The sequence below is a fragment of the Geotrypetes seraphini genome, chromosome 9 (genome assembly GCF_902459505.1).
Source record: "Geotrypetes seraphini chromosome 9, aGeoSer1.1, whole genome shotgun sequence".
NCBI lineage: Eukaryota > Metazoa > Chordata > Amphibia > Gymnophiona > Dermophiidae > Geotrypetes > Geotrypetes seraphini.
The window spans coordinates 50,879,844-50,892,706 of NC_047092.1; the positions used below are offsets into that span (position 1 = coordinate 50,879,844).

General features: G+C 42.7%; 1 protein-coding gene across 8 annotated transcripts in view; it reads right to left on the bottom strand.

Moving 5' to 3' along the window:
- Window positions 1–12,863, bottom strand: part of ST7 (suppression of tumorigenicity 7) — a 323,411-nt gene that overhangs the window by 39,591 nt on the left and 270,957 nt on the right. For all 8 annotated transcript variants that reach the window (XM_033959032.1, XM_033959029.1, XM_033959031.1 and 5 more), the window contains one exon: window positions 9,733–9,830. In XM_033959032.1, coding sequence (XP_033814923.1) covers window positions 9,733–9,830 — 98 coding nt within the window. The remainder of the gene's footprint in view (window positions 1–9,732; window positions 9,831–12,863) is intronic.

The following is a 12,863-nucleotide window of genomic DNA, read 5'->3' on the forward strand; positions in this document are numbered from 1 at the left end:
TTATTGTGTTACCCAGTTTGTTAGCCTCCCTAATTTCTGATAACATTTCAGCATCTGTCTGTTCATCCTGATCAGGTGGACAGAAGTACACTCCTATCACTATCCTTTTCCACCTTACATATAGAATTTCTACCCATAGGGATTTCAAGGTGTTTCTTCTCCTGTAGAATTTTGAGTCCATTCGGTTCAAGGCCCTCCTTAACATATAACACTCTGGTTCTACCAATTCATTCCACCCTATCACTGTGATATAGTTTGTACCCCGGTATGACAGTATCCCATTGGTTATCTTCCTTCCACCAGGTCTCAGAGATGCCTATTATATCTATCTTTTCATTTAGTGCAATATATTCTAACTTTCCCATCTTGTTTCTTAGGCTTCTGGCATTTGCCTACTGACATTTCAAACAATGTTTATCATATCTACTTATAATTTGCTCAGCAGTTGGAATAGATAATTTGCAATCTTCAAAATCAGCCTGCTCTGAATTTAAGGAAACCTGGTCTACTGTGGCCTGTACTGCAATCTCGCTATCAGGATGCTCTGTCTTTTCTTTTATGTTGATATCTTTTAAAGACAACTTGTTCCAAACCATGCTCTTTTGAGTGACTATCAGCCTTCCCCCAGTTTCTAGTTTAAAAGCTGCTATATCTCCTTTTTAAATGTTGATCAAGTTTCAAGTTTATTTAAAATTTTATATACCGCTTAAAAATTGTCTAAGCAGTGTACAATACTCAGAAAACAAACTAATAAAAACTTGGGGGGATATAATTGAGTCAAAAATCATAACATGATGTACTAGAACAAATGGGAAGGGGGTAGAACTATAATCGTAATAGGAGCAAAAGACAAAGATGGGCAACACAGTAGGAAGGGGATGCTAGGCTCTTCTTTAATTAATGCCAGCAGTCTGGTTCCACACTGGTTAAGGTAAAGTCCATCTTTGCGGAATAGGCTCCTCCTTCTTCAGTATGTTGCCCAGTTCCTAACAAATCTAAAACCCTCCTCCCTGCACCATCGCCTCATCCACGCACTGAGAATCCGGAGCTCTGTCTGTCTTTTGGGTTCTGCACGTGGAACAGGGAGCACTTCTGAAAATGCTATCCTGGAGGTTCTGGATTTTAACTTCCTACCTAAGAGCCTAAATAATTATTCTTGAGAAAGTTTATTTCATATTGAAGTGTGGAGCCATGTCAAGGCAGGCTACTAAAATTATGCCTATGCTTGAAGAAATTTTAAGTATCAAGACTATGAAGAAACAGGGCTTGCTATTTCCCTTGTGTATATACCTAAAGTGCTTTAACTTTTACCTGCAACCTGTGTGTGCCACATTTTGTGAGGTCCTTTGGCCAACAGCTAATCCAAGCTACCACACCCCACCAGTTAGTTTTTTAGGATATCCACAATGACTATGCAAGAAATGAAATCTGCATATATTCAGGATGTGGAAATGTAATTCCAGATTATTCTTTGTGAAAATCTTGGAAACACCCCCCCCACCCCTAACACCAATTCTTGGAAGATATTTCTATGTATACATTTTCTTTTGCTCTAAAATAATGTTTCAAATAATGGTTTTGCTCTGCAATATTCCTTTAGGTCAGGGGTTTTCAAGCTAGTCTTCGGGACACATCTAGCCAGTCAAGTTTCAGGATAACCACAATGAATATGCATGAGCTACTTTTGCATGTACTACTTCCATTCTCTACAGATTAGGGATGTACAAAGATTTAAATTTTTTAATCACACAATCATGATTAAAATTTTTAATTACATGATTAATCGCATAAAGTGCCCCCTCACATTTCCTCCTGTATAGTACAAAATATATATATAGCAGATATAATTTCTCAAAGCTGACACATTTCAATTCAATTGTCCCATAGAAAGGCGGTATATCGAATCCCACTACCCTAGGAGAGAACAAGAGCCAGAAGGCCTTGAGCATGCGCAGATGCTCAAGGCCCAGCCCAGGCAAGAGGCGGGATCTTCGTTCACTGGCACTGGCACATCCTGTGGGTTGGTGCTGCGTGCCGGTGCCAGATAGGGTAAGTGGCTTGTTTGGGTGGTCGGGGGATGCCGCTTCCAGCGGGGGGGGGAGTGGAGGGGTGCGATGCTGGTTCGGGGGGGGGGGGTGTTCGCATGAGGGAGCGATGTTGGTTCGAGCGGGGGAGTGTGCGATGCCAGTTCTCAGGGGGGGGAGCATTTGTGGTGGGGAGCGATGCCAGTTTGAGCGGGGGTGGGTGGTGGAGCAGTGCCGGTGGCCTCATGGGGGGGGAGGTGGATCAGCACCGGTGGCCTCGGGGGAGGGAACGAATCAAGTGAGTTTTCCTTACTTCCTATGGGGAAACTCGCTTTGATATAAGAGCAATTTGGTTTATAAGCATGCTTCTGGAACGAATTATGCTCATAAACCAAGGTTCCACTGTATTTCGCAAATAGATGTTTTAAAAGATTTACGGAAGGACTGGAAAGGACTGGGACATCTCAAAATTGAAGGAAGTTCATTCCATAATTGGGAAAATTTAAAAGCCAAAGAGAGGCTGAAATTCTTGACTCCTTTAATTCCTTTCTTAGAAGGGTGGGAAAGTTTAAATTGTTGAGTGCTTTTTTGCATAAGAAAATCTGAAAACGTTCCATAGAAGAGGAACAAGAGGAATAAAAATACCATATAAAATTTTGAAAATTATGCATATACATTTAAACTGGATTCTGAGATGAACTGGGAGCCAATGGAGGCTCAAAAGCAAAGGAGTCACGTGGTCAAATTTACTCTTTCCATAAATCAATTTCGCAGCGGTATTCTGAATCAATTGTAGCCTTTGGAGGCAGATCTTTGTGATGCTAAGATAAATAGCATTACAGTAATCTAGCCGAGATAGTATAATTTATTGGACCAAGACAGAAAAATGACGTTGATGGAAAAGAGATCTAACCTTCCTCAGCATTCGTAAACTGAAAAAAACATTTCTTAACCAGGGAGTTTATTTGATCCTTAAAGGTAATGGAAGAGTAGAAAAGTATTCCCAAAATCGTGGAGAAGAACTCAATTTGCAGGGAGGTCCCAGAATCCAGAAGTACAGTGGAAGGAAGATAGTCCAGTTTTGGGCCTAACCACAAAAGTTTAGTTTTGGCTGCATTTAACTTCATCTGGACAGACATAGCCCAAGCTTGAAGTTTGGAAATACAGTGGTTTATTTTAAAAACTAAATTGGTAATATTTGAATCAATCTCCCTTTTGAAAATGAGACCCTAAATTACTAAGTGACTTCACAAATGTACACTTTATAGAAAAAAATAACATGTGTAAAAATGACAAAAACCACTTCATATAAAAATTTAGGTACATTTGACATTGATGAACTGCTGCGATGCAAAAATCATGCAAAACAGCTCATTAATCCATAAAAATAAGATTTTGTGGGTTAGCTTTCATCGAAAGATAACTACAATTCAAGAGCTGAAGTTACTTTTTAAAAGAGCCAGAAGAAAAAAAATTAATTACTCCTTCTTGCAATGTCCCAAATTGAATGCTACCAGGCCACCTTCCTTTTGGAAGGACCTCTGATTTTCCCCTTGCTTTTTTCTCCCATCTTCTGGTCTACTGTTGTCTTTCCCCACTACTCCTTTGTAGCAGTATCACAGAGTTCAAAATCAAGGCCCTGCTTGCTTAAGTCTTCTGACATGCCTTGTGGCACCCTGCTTTCTCTTCCTGGGTTTCAGCAGCTGAACCATCCACCATACAGACCTGACCTGACTCCCTCGGATTATTTCCTGTTCCGAGTTTTGAAGAAATCTCTCTGTGATAGGATCTAGCATTACATCTGCAAAATTAACTCATGATTACTGATCCCTGTGTGCCATTTTAGTAGTTTTGCAATGGAAAACTTGAGATATGGCTCTTTACTACTATTTAATCATTTCTATAACGCTGCTACTGGAGATGTATGTGGCACTACATAAAAACATAACAGACAGACCTTGCTTGACAGAGCCTACAATCTATTCAAAACAGACAAATAAGGGAATAAGGAGTTTTTCTTTTAGACTTTTTTTTTTTAATTGGTTCAAAAATGGCCATTTTCAAAAAACAAAACAATAAAAACCACCCCAAGATAGACAAGCAATTTTGAAATGGGCAGGTATGTTTGATGCTGGACTTTTGTATGTGTTCTGCAAAATGTCTAAACTTGGATTTAGATGTCAGGTTGAAAATGGTCCTCTTAGGGCTCCTTTTACTAAGGTGCGCTAGCATTTTTAGCGTGCGCTGTAGATTAGCGCGCGCTGCCCCCTGCATTATGCGTAAAAACTAACGTCAGCTCAATGGTGGCGTTAGCGGCTAGCTTGCGCGGCAATGCAGCGTGCGCTAAGTGCGCACTAAAACCGCTAGCGCAGCTTAGTAAAAGGAGCCATTAATATAATCTAATATAATAAAACGCTAGGCCGCGCATGCGCAGTTCCATCGCGTGCGTCCGTTTTCCGTGAGATGTACAGCATCTCAGACCGAAACACTCTCTCTCCTCCCCCGAGACGGATGTCGGACACGGCGGCTGTCGGCCCGTGCTGTTTTTTGATCTGCCCTGCTCCTTGCCTGAAGTCCTCTCTCCTCCCCCGAGGCTGATGTTGGACGCGGCGGCTGTCTCCCCCGAGGCGGATGATCTTATGGGAATCTATGTTCTTCGCTCTGCCCTGCTCCTTGCCTTACTATATTTTTAAGTTGAAAGATGAGGCAGCGGCTCCTCTCAGGATCCCCACCTGCGTCGGAAGTCCAATGCAGTCGGGGATCTTGAGAGGAGCCGCCGCCACCGTGTCTTTCAACTTAAAAATATACTAAGGCAAGGAGCAGGGCAGAACGATCTTCAAAATGGCGGCAACTCGATCTCCGTTCCTCTGGGGGGGGGTCTGGTAGTAGAGGAATCGTGGCCACTCAGCGCCCCCACCGAGGAGCCCAGCAACTTTCCGCTGCCCGGGACACGACTCATTTGCCGCCCCCCCCTCTTCCCTTACCGCGGGCCCAACTGCCGATTTAAGCAGCGTGTCCAGCACTCTTCACACGCTGCTTCGAGCCTTTCTACTGCCCTGATTTGCTCCGGACATGCCAGAGTAAATCAGGCCAGTAGAAGGACCCGAAGCAGCGTGTGAAGACTGCAGCACACGCTGCTTGAATCGCCATGTGTAGTCGGGCCCGCGGGAAGGGAAGGGGGGCGGCAAAGGACTCGGACCCGCGTTTGTAGTCGTGACTGTGGGAAGGGAAAGAGGGTAGAGGAAACGCTAATACAGGCACAGGGAACTGGTGTGGGGGGAGGGAAATGGAGGGGGAGGGAATGCTGCTTCAGACAGACAGACAGAGGGAGGAAGGGAGACAGAAAGACAAGAAGAAAGACACAGGGGCAGGTGCACAGGGAACTGGTGTGGAGGGAGGAAATGCTGCTTTGGACAGACAGACAGAGGGAGGAAGGAACACAGAAAGACAAGAAGAAAGACACAGGGGCAGGTGCGGGACAGCGGGAGTCGCGTCAGGAGGGGTGCGGGATGCCGCAGAGGGAACTTTTCCAATGGGTGCAACTGGGCGGCTGTCGGGAGCCTCTGATCACGGGCAGAGCAAGGTAAGTGTATCATAGGGATAAGAAGGAGGAGGGGGGGAGAAAAAGGAAGGGATGCCTACTGCTGGACAGGGGGAGAAGGAAAGAGGTGCTGATGGACGGGGGGGGGGTGAAGAAAAAGGAACGGAGGCCTAATGTTGGACAGGGGGAGAAGGAAGGTGCTGCTGGACAGGGGGGAGGTAAAACAAAGGGAGAAGGGTTGCTGCTGCATAAGGAGAGCAGTGAAGGGGTGGTGGTGGACACAGGGGAGGTAAAAGGAAGGGAAAATGGACAGGGGGAGCAGGCAAGGGGTGGTGATTGACAGCCAAGGAAAAAGAAAGACAGAAAGAAAGAAAGCGGCTAAGGAGAGAGAGAGAGACAAAGAAATAAAAAGAGACATACACACATATATTCTAGCACCCATTAATGTAACGGGCTATAAGACTAGTATTAATATAAGACTTTATTTATATACCGCAAAATGCCTTTCAGTTCGATGCGGTTACAAAAATGTAAAAACAACAAAAAGAGTATTTTAACAATAATAATGTGTTAAAAAACAATAGTAAGAAAAAGGGAGGCACATGGGATTTCCCTGACTGTTCCAAAATTGGGATTACAATATAACAAGTGCCTAAGAAATAATGGTAAATAAAAAAGTAAGATAAATTAAAATAAATAAATAAATAAAAGATAGTAGATTAACATAAAGAATAATAATAATAGGAATAATAATGCAAAATTCAACTAAAATTAGCAAAATACAATAAGCTCAAAATAAAATATAATTCCAGTCAACGAGAAAAAACCCCAAAACTTAGGGGTCCTTTTACTAAGCTGCACTAGCGGTTTTAGCGCTTGCGCTACACGCTAACACCGCCATAGAGCTGGCATTAGTATTTTCCACATAGCGCGGGGGTTAGCGAGTGCTAATCTTCAGCACGCGCTAAAAATGCTAGCGCAGCTTAGTAAAAGGAGCCCTAAGGCGCACTAGTGCGTCTTAACGCACGCTAAATGCTAACGCTTGCTAACGTGTCCATAGGATATAATGGATGCATTAGCACACGTTAGCAATTAGCGTGCGCTAAGGCGCACTAGCGCGCCTTAGTAAATGGACCCCTTAGTTAAGTCCATGTAGAGCAGGGATCTCAAAGTCCCTCCTTGAGGGCCGCAATCCAGTCGGGTTTTCAGGATGAATGAATATGCATTGAAAGCAGTGCATGCACATAGATCTCATGCATATTCATTGGGGAAATCCTGAACACTCGACTGGATTGCGGCCCTCAAGGAGGGACTTTGAGACCCCCTGATGTAGAGTGACAATTATCTGATCTCCAGCAAACCTTCTCTGCTCCCGATGGCCTGAGAGAGAGAGTCACAGGGCTTAATGGTCAGCCGCTCCCAACAGGGCCGAATCGCCGGTGACTCTGGTTGTGCGCTGCTTAGTTGAGGGACTCCACTACTCGCTACGCTGACTCTGGCCACAGACACCGGTGCTTCCATATCATCGGACTCCATCTCATCCTTGAGCAAGAGGTATGGCCAGCGGAGGGACTCAGCGCCATCATCCCGATCCCTGCCAAATTACACCACTGGGGAGAGACCAAAGGAGCAGCAGAACGCAGTCAAGAGATCTCTCTGATCGCCACCATCCTCGTCAGTGCGCATCTTTCACATCCTCCACAATGCGCTGCTCCCACCCCGGCAAGCCTCACAGAGGGAATATCGATCTCCCCATCACTGCCGTCCATAGCCACAGCACACCACAAAATACCGGCGGGCTGATGAGGAAAATCAACCCGACTAGGCAGGTAGAAAGCCCACTGCTGTTAAGACCTTTAGGCCTTATAACCAAAGGTCAAAGAAGTTGGAATAAGATACAAAATGATGTTACTGTTAGGGCAAAATATCTAATCGAATTAGGTATAAATGAAAAAAATTTAAAAGATTAAAAGTAAATGAAAGTTATTGAAGAAAAATGAAAAGAAATTTAAAAAAAGAAAAGAAATAATGGAGGGAGGCGCCACCACCTATGACTTAACCCAGCGCCATCTTGAAAAAAAATATATAGCCTGTATTATTTATGTATTATATTGCATTTTTTTTTCTAGTCATTGTAAACCATCTTAAAACTTATGTGGAAGGCAGAATATCAAATCATTAAATCAAATCAAGAATCCTGCACAACTAGTCTAAAAGATATTTGGAGCATTGAGATAAATCAGCAGCTACTCAATGGCCACGGATTTAGACTTGGAGGATGAGATGTACAGCATCAGCATCTATGAGACAAACTTGTTTTTTTCTGTTGCATAGAGTTTTTTTGGACCCCCAGGTCGTTTGCAGAAGTTAGACAGTTCAAAATCTAATAGATGCTGGCACTGTCATCTTGAAATAGGGACACTGGATCATTTGTTGTTCTTTTGTCCTTTGATACTCAACTTTTGGGAATCAATATGGGGACAAATCAATTTGATTCTGGAGTCTTCAATTCCGTTATCTTATGAAGTGGTTATCTGTGGTACACTGTTGTCACCTAAACCTCCATTAGAAAGATATTAATATTCTTTATTCGTTTTGAAAACTTACAGCAAGCGTACAGGAATATATCATTAGTAACAACAATAACACTTGTAATTCTCATATAATTCTACAAACATAAAAAAAAATATCCCGGTCCCACCCACCTTCTTTCAAATATTATGATCAATTATATCATAAATATAATATAAACACATAATATAGTGAAATTTTCAGAAAAACTCCCTCCCACCCCCCCAATGTATACATATATTCATCCAAGGAAAATGATGTTTACTCCTTACAATATCGTTCCAATGGCCCCCAGATCTTTATAAAATTATTATAGTTCCCTTTCTGTATTGCAATTGCTCTTTCCATCTTAAAAATATGGCATACCGAGTTCCACTAAAATGTATAATTAAGATTAGTATAATTTTTCCAGTTATTGGTGATATGCTGAATAGCAACCCCAGTCAAGATTAATAATAGTTTGTTATTATGTGCTGATATTTGACTTTTTTTCCTCATAGCCATGCCAAACAGAATAGTATCATGGGATAATGCAACATGGTTTTCTAATAGACAATAGATTAGAATTTTATAAATCTTTTCAAATTTACATTAGAAAGATATAAAAGCAGCCTATTTGCCATAATGACTGGGATAGCCATGCAAATGGTTACTAAGAACAGGAAAAATTGGGATAGATTTAGGGCTCCTTTTACAAAGGTGCGTTAGGGCCTTAACGCGTGCTAAATTGCCACGTGCGCTAGCCGCTATCACCTCCTCTTGAGCAGGCAGTGGTTTTTTGGGTAGCGCGTGCTATAGCGCACGCTAATCCAGTGCGTGAACTAAAAACGCTAGCGCATCTTTGTAAAAGGAGCCCTTGATTTCTCCTTTTGGTGGGATTCTTTATGTTTATGCTATAAATATGAGAAAATGAATACAGAAATTTTGTGTAATAATAAGATATTTAAATTAACATGGGGTCAACTGGCAAATTTTGTTAACACTGATTAGCTGGATTATCCCCTTGTTTCCTATTGGATTTGCACATCCAGGGAGGGGAATTAATTGTTGTAGAATTAATTGACCAAAGGAAAGTACTGTTTATGGTTTTAATTGTATGTATGTAGTAATGCACTTTGTTTTTGTTCTTGAATTAGGGTGGGGGGGAAATGTTTTGTAGTATTTCTTTTGATCAATTGTAAGTGCTGTCTTGAAGTTAATTGTATGTATATTTTAATGCACTGTTTTTGAATGGAAAATTAATAAAGATTAAAAAAAAAAATAAAAAAAGAATCCTGCACAAGAAACACAGCCAGACTTTCTGCATGGTCCTTGCAGAAAGCCAGATCATATGTGGTAACAATTATTGTACAGAATACATTTCCCCCATCCTCTTTTACAAGACCGTTGCGCGGATTTTAGCGTCGGCCGTTGCGATAAAAGCTCTGACGCTCATAGGAATTCTATGAGCGTCAGAGCTGTTATCGCCGCGGCTGGCACTAAAAACTCTGCTACGGTTTTGCAAAAGGGGGGGGGGGGTGGTTGTTACTTAAATCACGACAGGGGCAGCATTTTACGACAAATATAAAAGAAAATGCCAGAGAAATGCATACTCACATCCCTCATCATTTTCACTGCTTCCCGGGTCTTTCCCAGCTTTCTTGCACACATCGCAAGCCTTCTTTTAATGTATACTAATACATTAGTGTCACGTCCTTGGGGAAGCAAAGAGTTAAACAGTATGTCAGTGTTGTACAGCACGTGAAAAGAAATTTTTAAAAAGTTATTTATTTTCCTTCTTTCCTATTCCAAGTCTTCTCACGTGTTAGGAATAGAAAAGTGAAACAAAATTCTCCCCAAATCAGGACTTAGGAAACAGAGGGGTCCTTTTACTAAGGCGCGGTAGCCGTTTTAGCACGTGCTAAACGCTAACGCGTCCGTTATATTCTATGGACGCATTAGCGTTTAGCGCGCACAAAAACGGCTAGCGCGCCTTAGTATAAGGACACCATAATTTAAGTTTACTTCTGCAATACGAATCATTTGGATCAAGAAAAAGAAGAGACACACATCTAACAATGCTTTCACAAGAAACATTTGCACTCTTCAAGGCCCAGCATTGAATATCCACGAATATAGCCAACGGTGGAAAGAAAAACTCTGACCTGCTGCTGGCCGAATACTGGTCAACTTTTAGTCTATGATTTAATGTTTGTTTAACATATATTACTTTTGTAGCTATTGTAAGTTGCCCAAAATCGTAGCTGGTCCCTGTGAGGAAGTCTACGTATAGGAGATGCATACTCCCTCACAGTGTCGGAGGCACCTTAAGTTCCATAGCCCCTGCCAAGGGGGAAGTGACATGGGAAGGGTGGAGCCAGGGAAGCAGCTGGCAGATGAAGTATAAAAAGCAGGGCCAGAGTTGAATTAAGGAGGCCCAGGGAAGGAAGACGTGATCACCAGCATATGCCTTGACTATGTGCATTGAGAGACTGTGCTTGGCTGAGGTAAGCTAAACTTTCTATTGAATACATGTGAGTCCTGTTCTGACCTTGCAACCCAGACAGATTTTGCATACTGTGTTTGGGATGTGGCGGTCATAAGCCATGGATGGAAGTGACGTCAGAGAAAGAGCCGATGCTGGCGCGACAGCAGTTCGGGGGTTGCTGCTCATGCCAGGCATGTTACAGAGATATGGGGGAAGGGAAGCGTTGTGTGCGTGGCAGAAGGGAGGGGCAGGGAAGGAGCGGGGGAGGGCAGAGAGGAAGATGGGTGCCTGAGATCTCACCAAGATGGCACCCAGAGCAAACTGCCATCCCCTTTACTATGCCACTGGCTGTAACTTTAACCGCTGCACCACACATTGTGTTTGGCTGTGTGTCCACAGGTCCACCCCTAACCCTCTCTCATACTATTACAACCCCAAATAAAACTATTGTTTAATTATGTAGATTTTAGTCTGTCTCTTATTTTATGTATGTTTTTATTAATGTAAACCATTTACCTCATTTCCTATGAGTGATCTGCACGGGGCAGGAGCGTAGGAAGATCGCTGTTGCTCCGAAAACCCACTAGACCACCAGGTAAGGCTTAAGGGATGCTGGGGGGGGGGGGGGGGAGCGGGGGATGGGTGAGAGCCAGTCTGGAGGCGGGACTAGCGATCTGGATTTTCCAGATAGAAAATCTGGTACCCTACTGATATTGCTATCATTGTACACCTTGGTGTACAGCACCTTTAGAAACATGGTTCACAGTGGCACATTCAGTATGTCATATGGAACACTGTAGATTCTCTAATAGAGAGCTAGAAACAGATACTCATCTTGTGGCCAGCTGTGAAGTGCCAATGGTGGAAATTTTTTATACAGAAAGGCACAAGGTGATGCACCTCGTTCATTGGAAACTCTGTAAACATTATAACATCAGTGTACCAGAAAAGCATTGGGATCATGACCCAAAGAGAAGTACGGAAAACAAAGAGGTTATGATCACCTGCGGCAATCCCATCCTGACAGATAAAAAAAAAATGGATGCAAAAAAAACCAAGTATAGTGCTAAAGCAGATATACATACACACCAGGGGGTTGACCATCACCAGCATTATGCCCAGAAATTCAGTGGCAGTGGGCTTCGGCATTGAATGTCCAGGGTTTTGGAGCTGGCTAAAGCATAGCTGGTTAAGTGCAATATTTAGCACTTAATTGGCTATAGTGCACTGCAAACTACTACTGTTTATCATTTCTATAGCACTGAGAGGCCCGTTTGATACTAAAACATCATTGCGTATCAATAAATTCAGCTATCCAATTCAATCTACCATTAAGGTTTTGGGAATAATACTGGACCAGGGCTTGACTATGAAGAACCAGGTGGACTCTTTGGTCAGAAAGGGGTTCTTTGCTCTTTGGAAGCTTCTGTCCGTTAGGGCGTATTTTGATGTTTCATCATTTAGAGTTTTGATACAGTCTCTTAAACTAAGCCAGCTTGATTACTGCAATATTGCCTATTTGTCCCCTTCCAGTTTCTCCGAGTGCCCTCTTGTGCCTGTGGTTCCCCGTAGTTTGAAGAATCTATCCCTTTCTACCTTCTCCATGCCCCTCATGATCTTGAAAGTTTCTATCATGTCTCCCTTAAGCCTCCTCTTTTCCAGGGAGAAGAGTCCCAACTTGTCCAGCCTGTCAGCGTATGAACAGTCTTCCATGCCATTTATCATCTTCGTAGCTCTTCTCTGGACCCTCTCAAGTATCGCCATGTCTTTCTTGAGGTATGGCGACCAATATTGGACGCAGTACTCCAGATGCGGGCGCACCATTGCACGATACAGTGGCAAGATAACTTCCTTCATCCTGGTTGTAATTCCCTTCTTAATGATGCCCAGCATTCTGTTAGCTTTCTTCGTGGCCGCTGCACATTGCGCTGACTTATACTAGTGTTCTAGAATGGAACCTGGGCACCCAGATCCTATTACAGAATTCTCCCAGCATTTTGGCATCTAACTTTTGGCACATTTTATAGAATTGCCCCAGTATGTCCTTATAATTACATTACATTACATTAGTGATTTCTATTCCGCCATTACCTTGCGGTTCAAGGCGGATTACATAAGATTTATCAGGAGGTTATAAGAATTGTAACTTTACATAAGAATTGTCATAGGAATTACTTAGGAGTTACATAAGAATTGTCGGGAACTTGAGGTGATACATGTTGAGTAATTAGAAACATTTTAGATTTGAAAGGGGTAGATG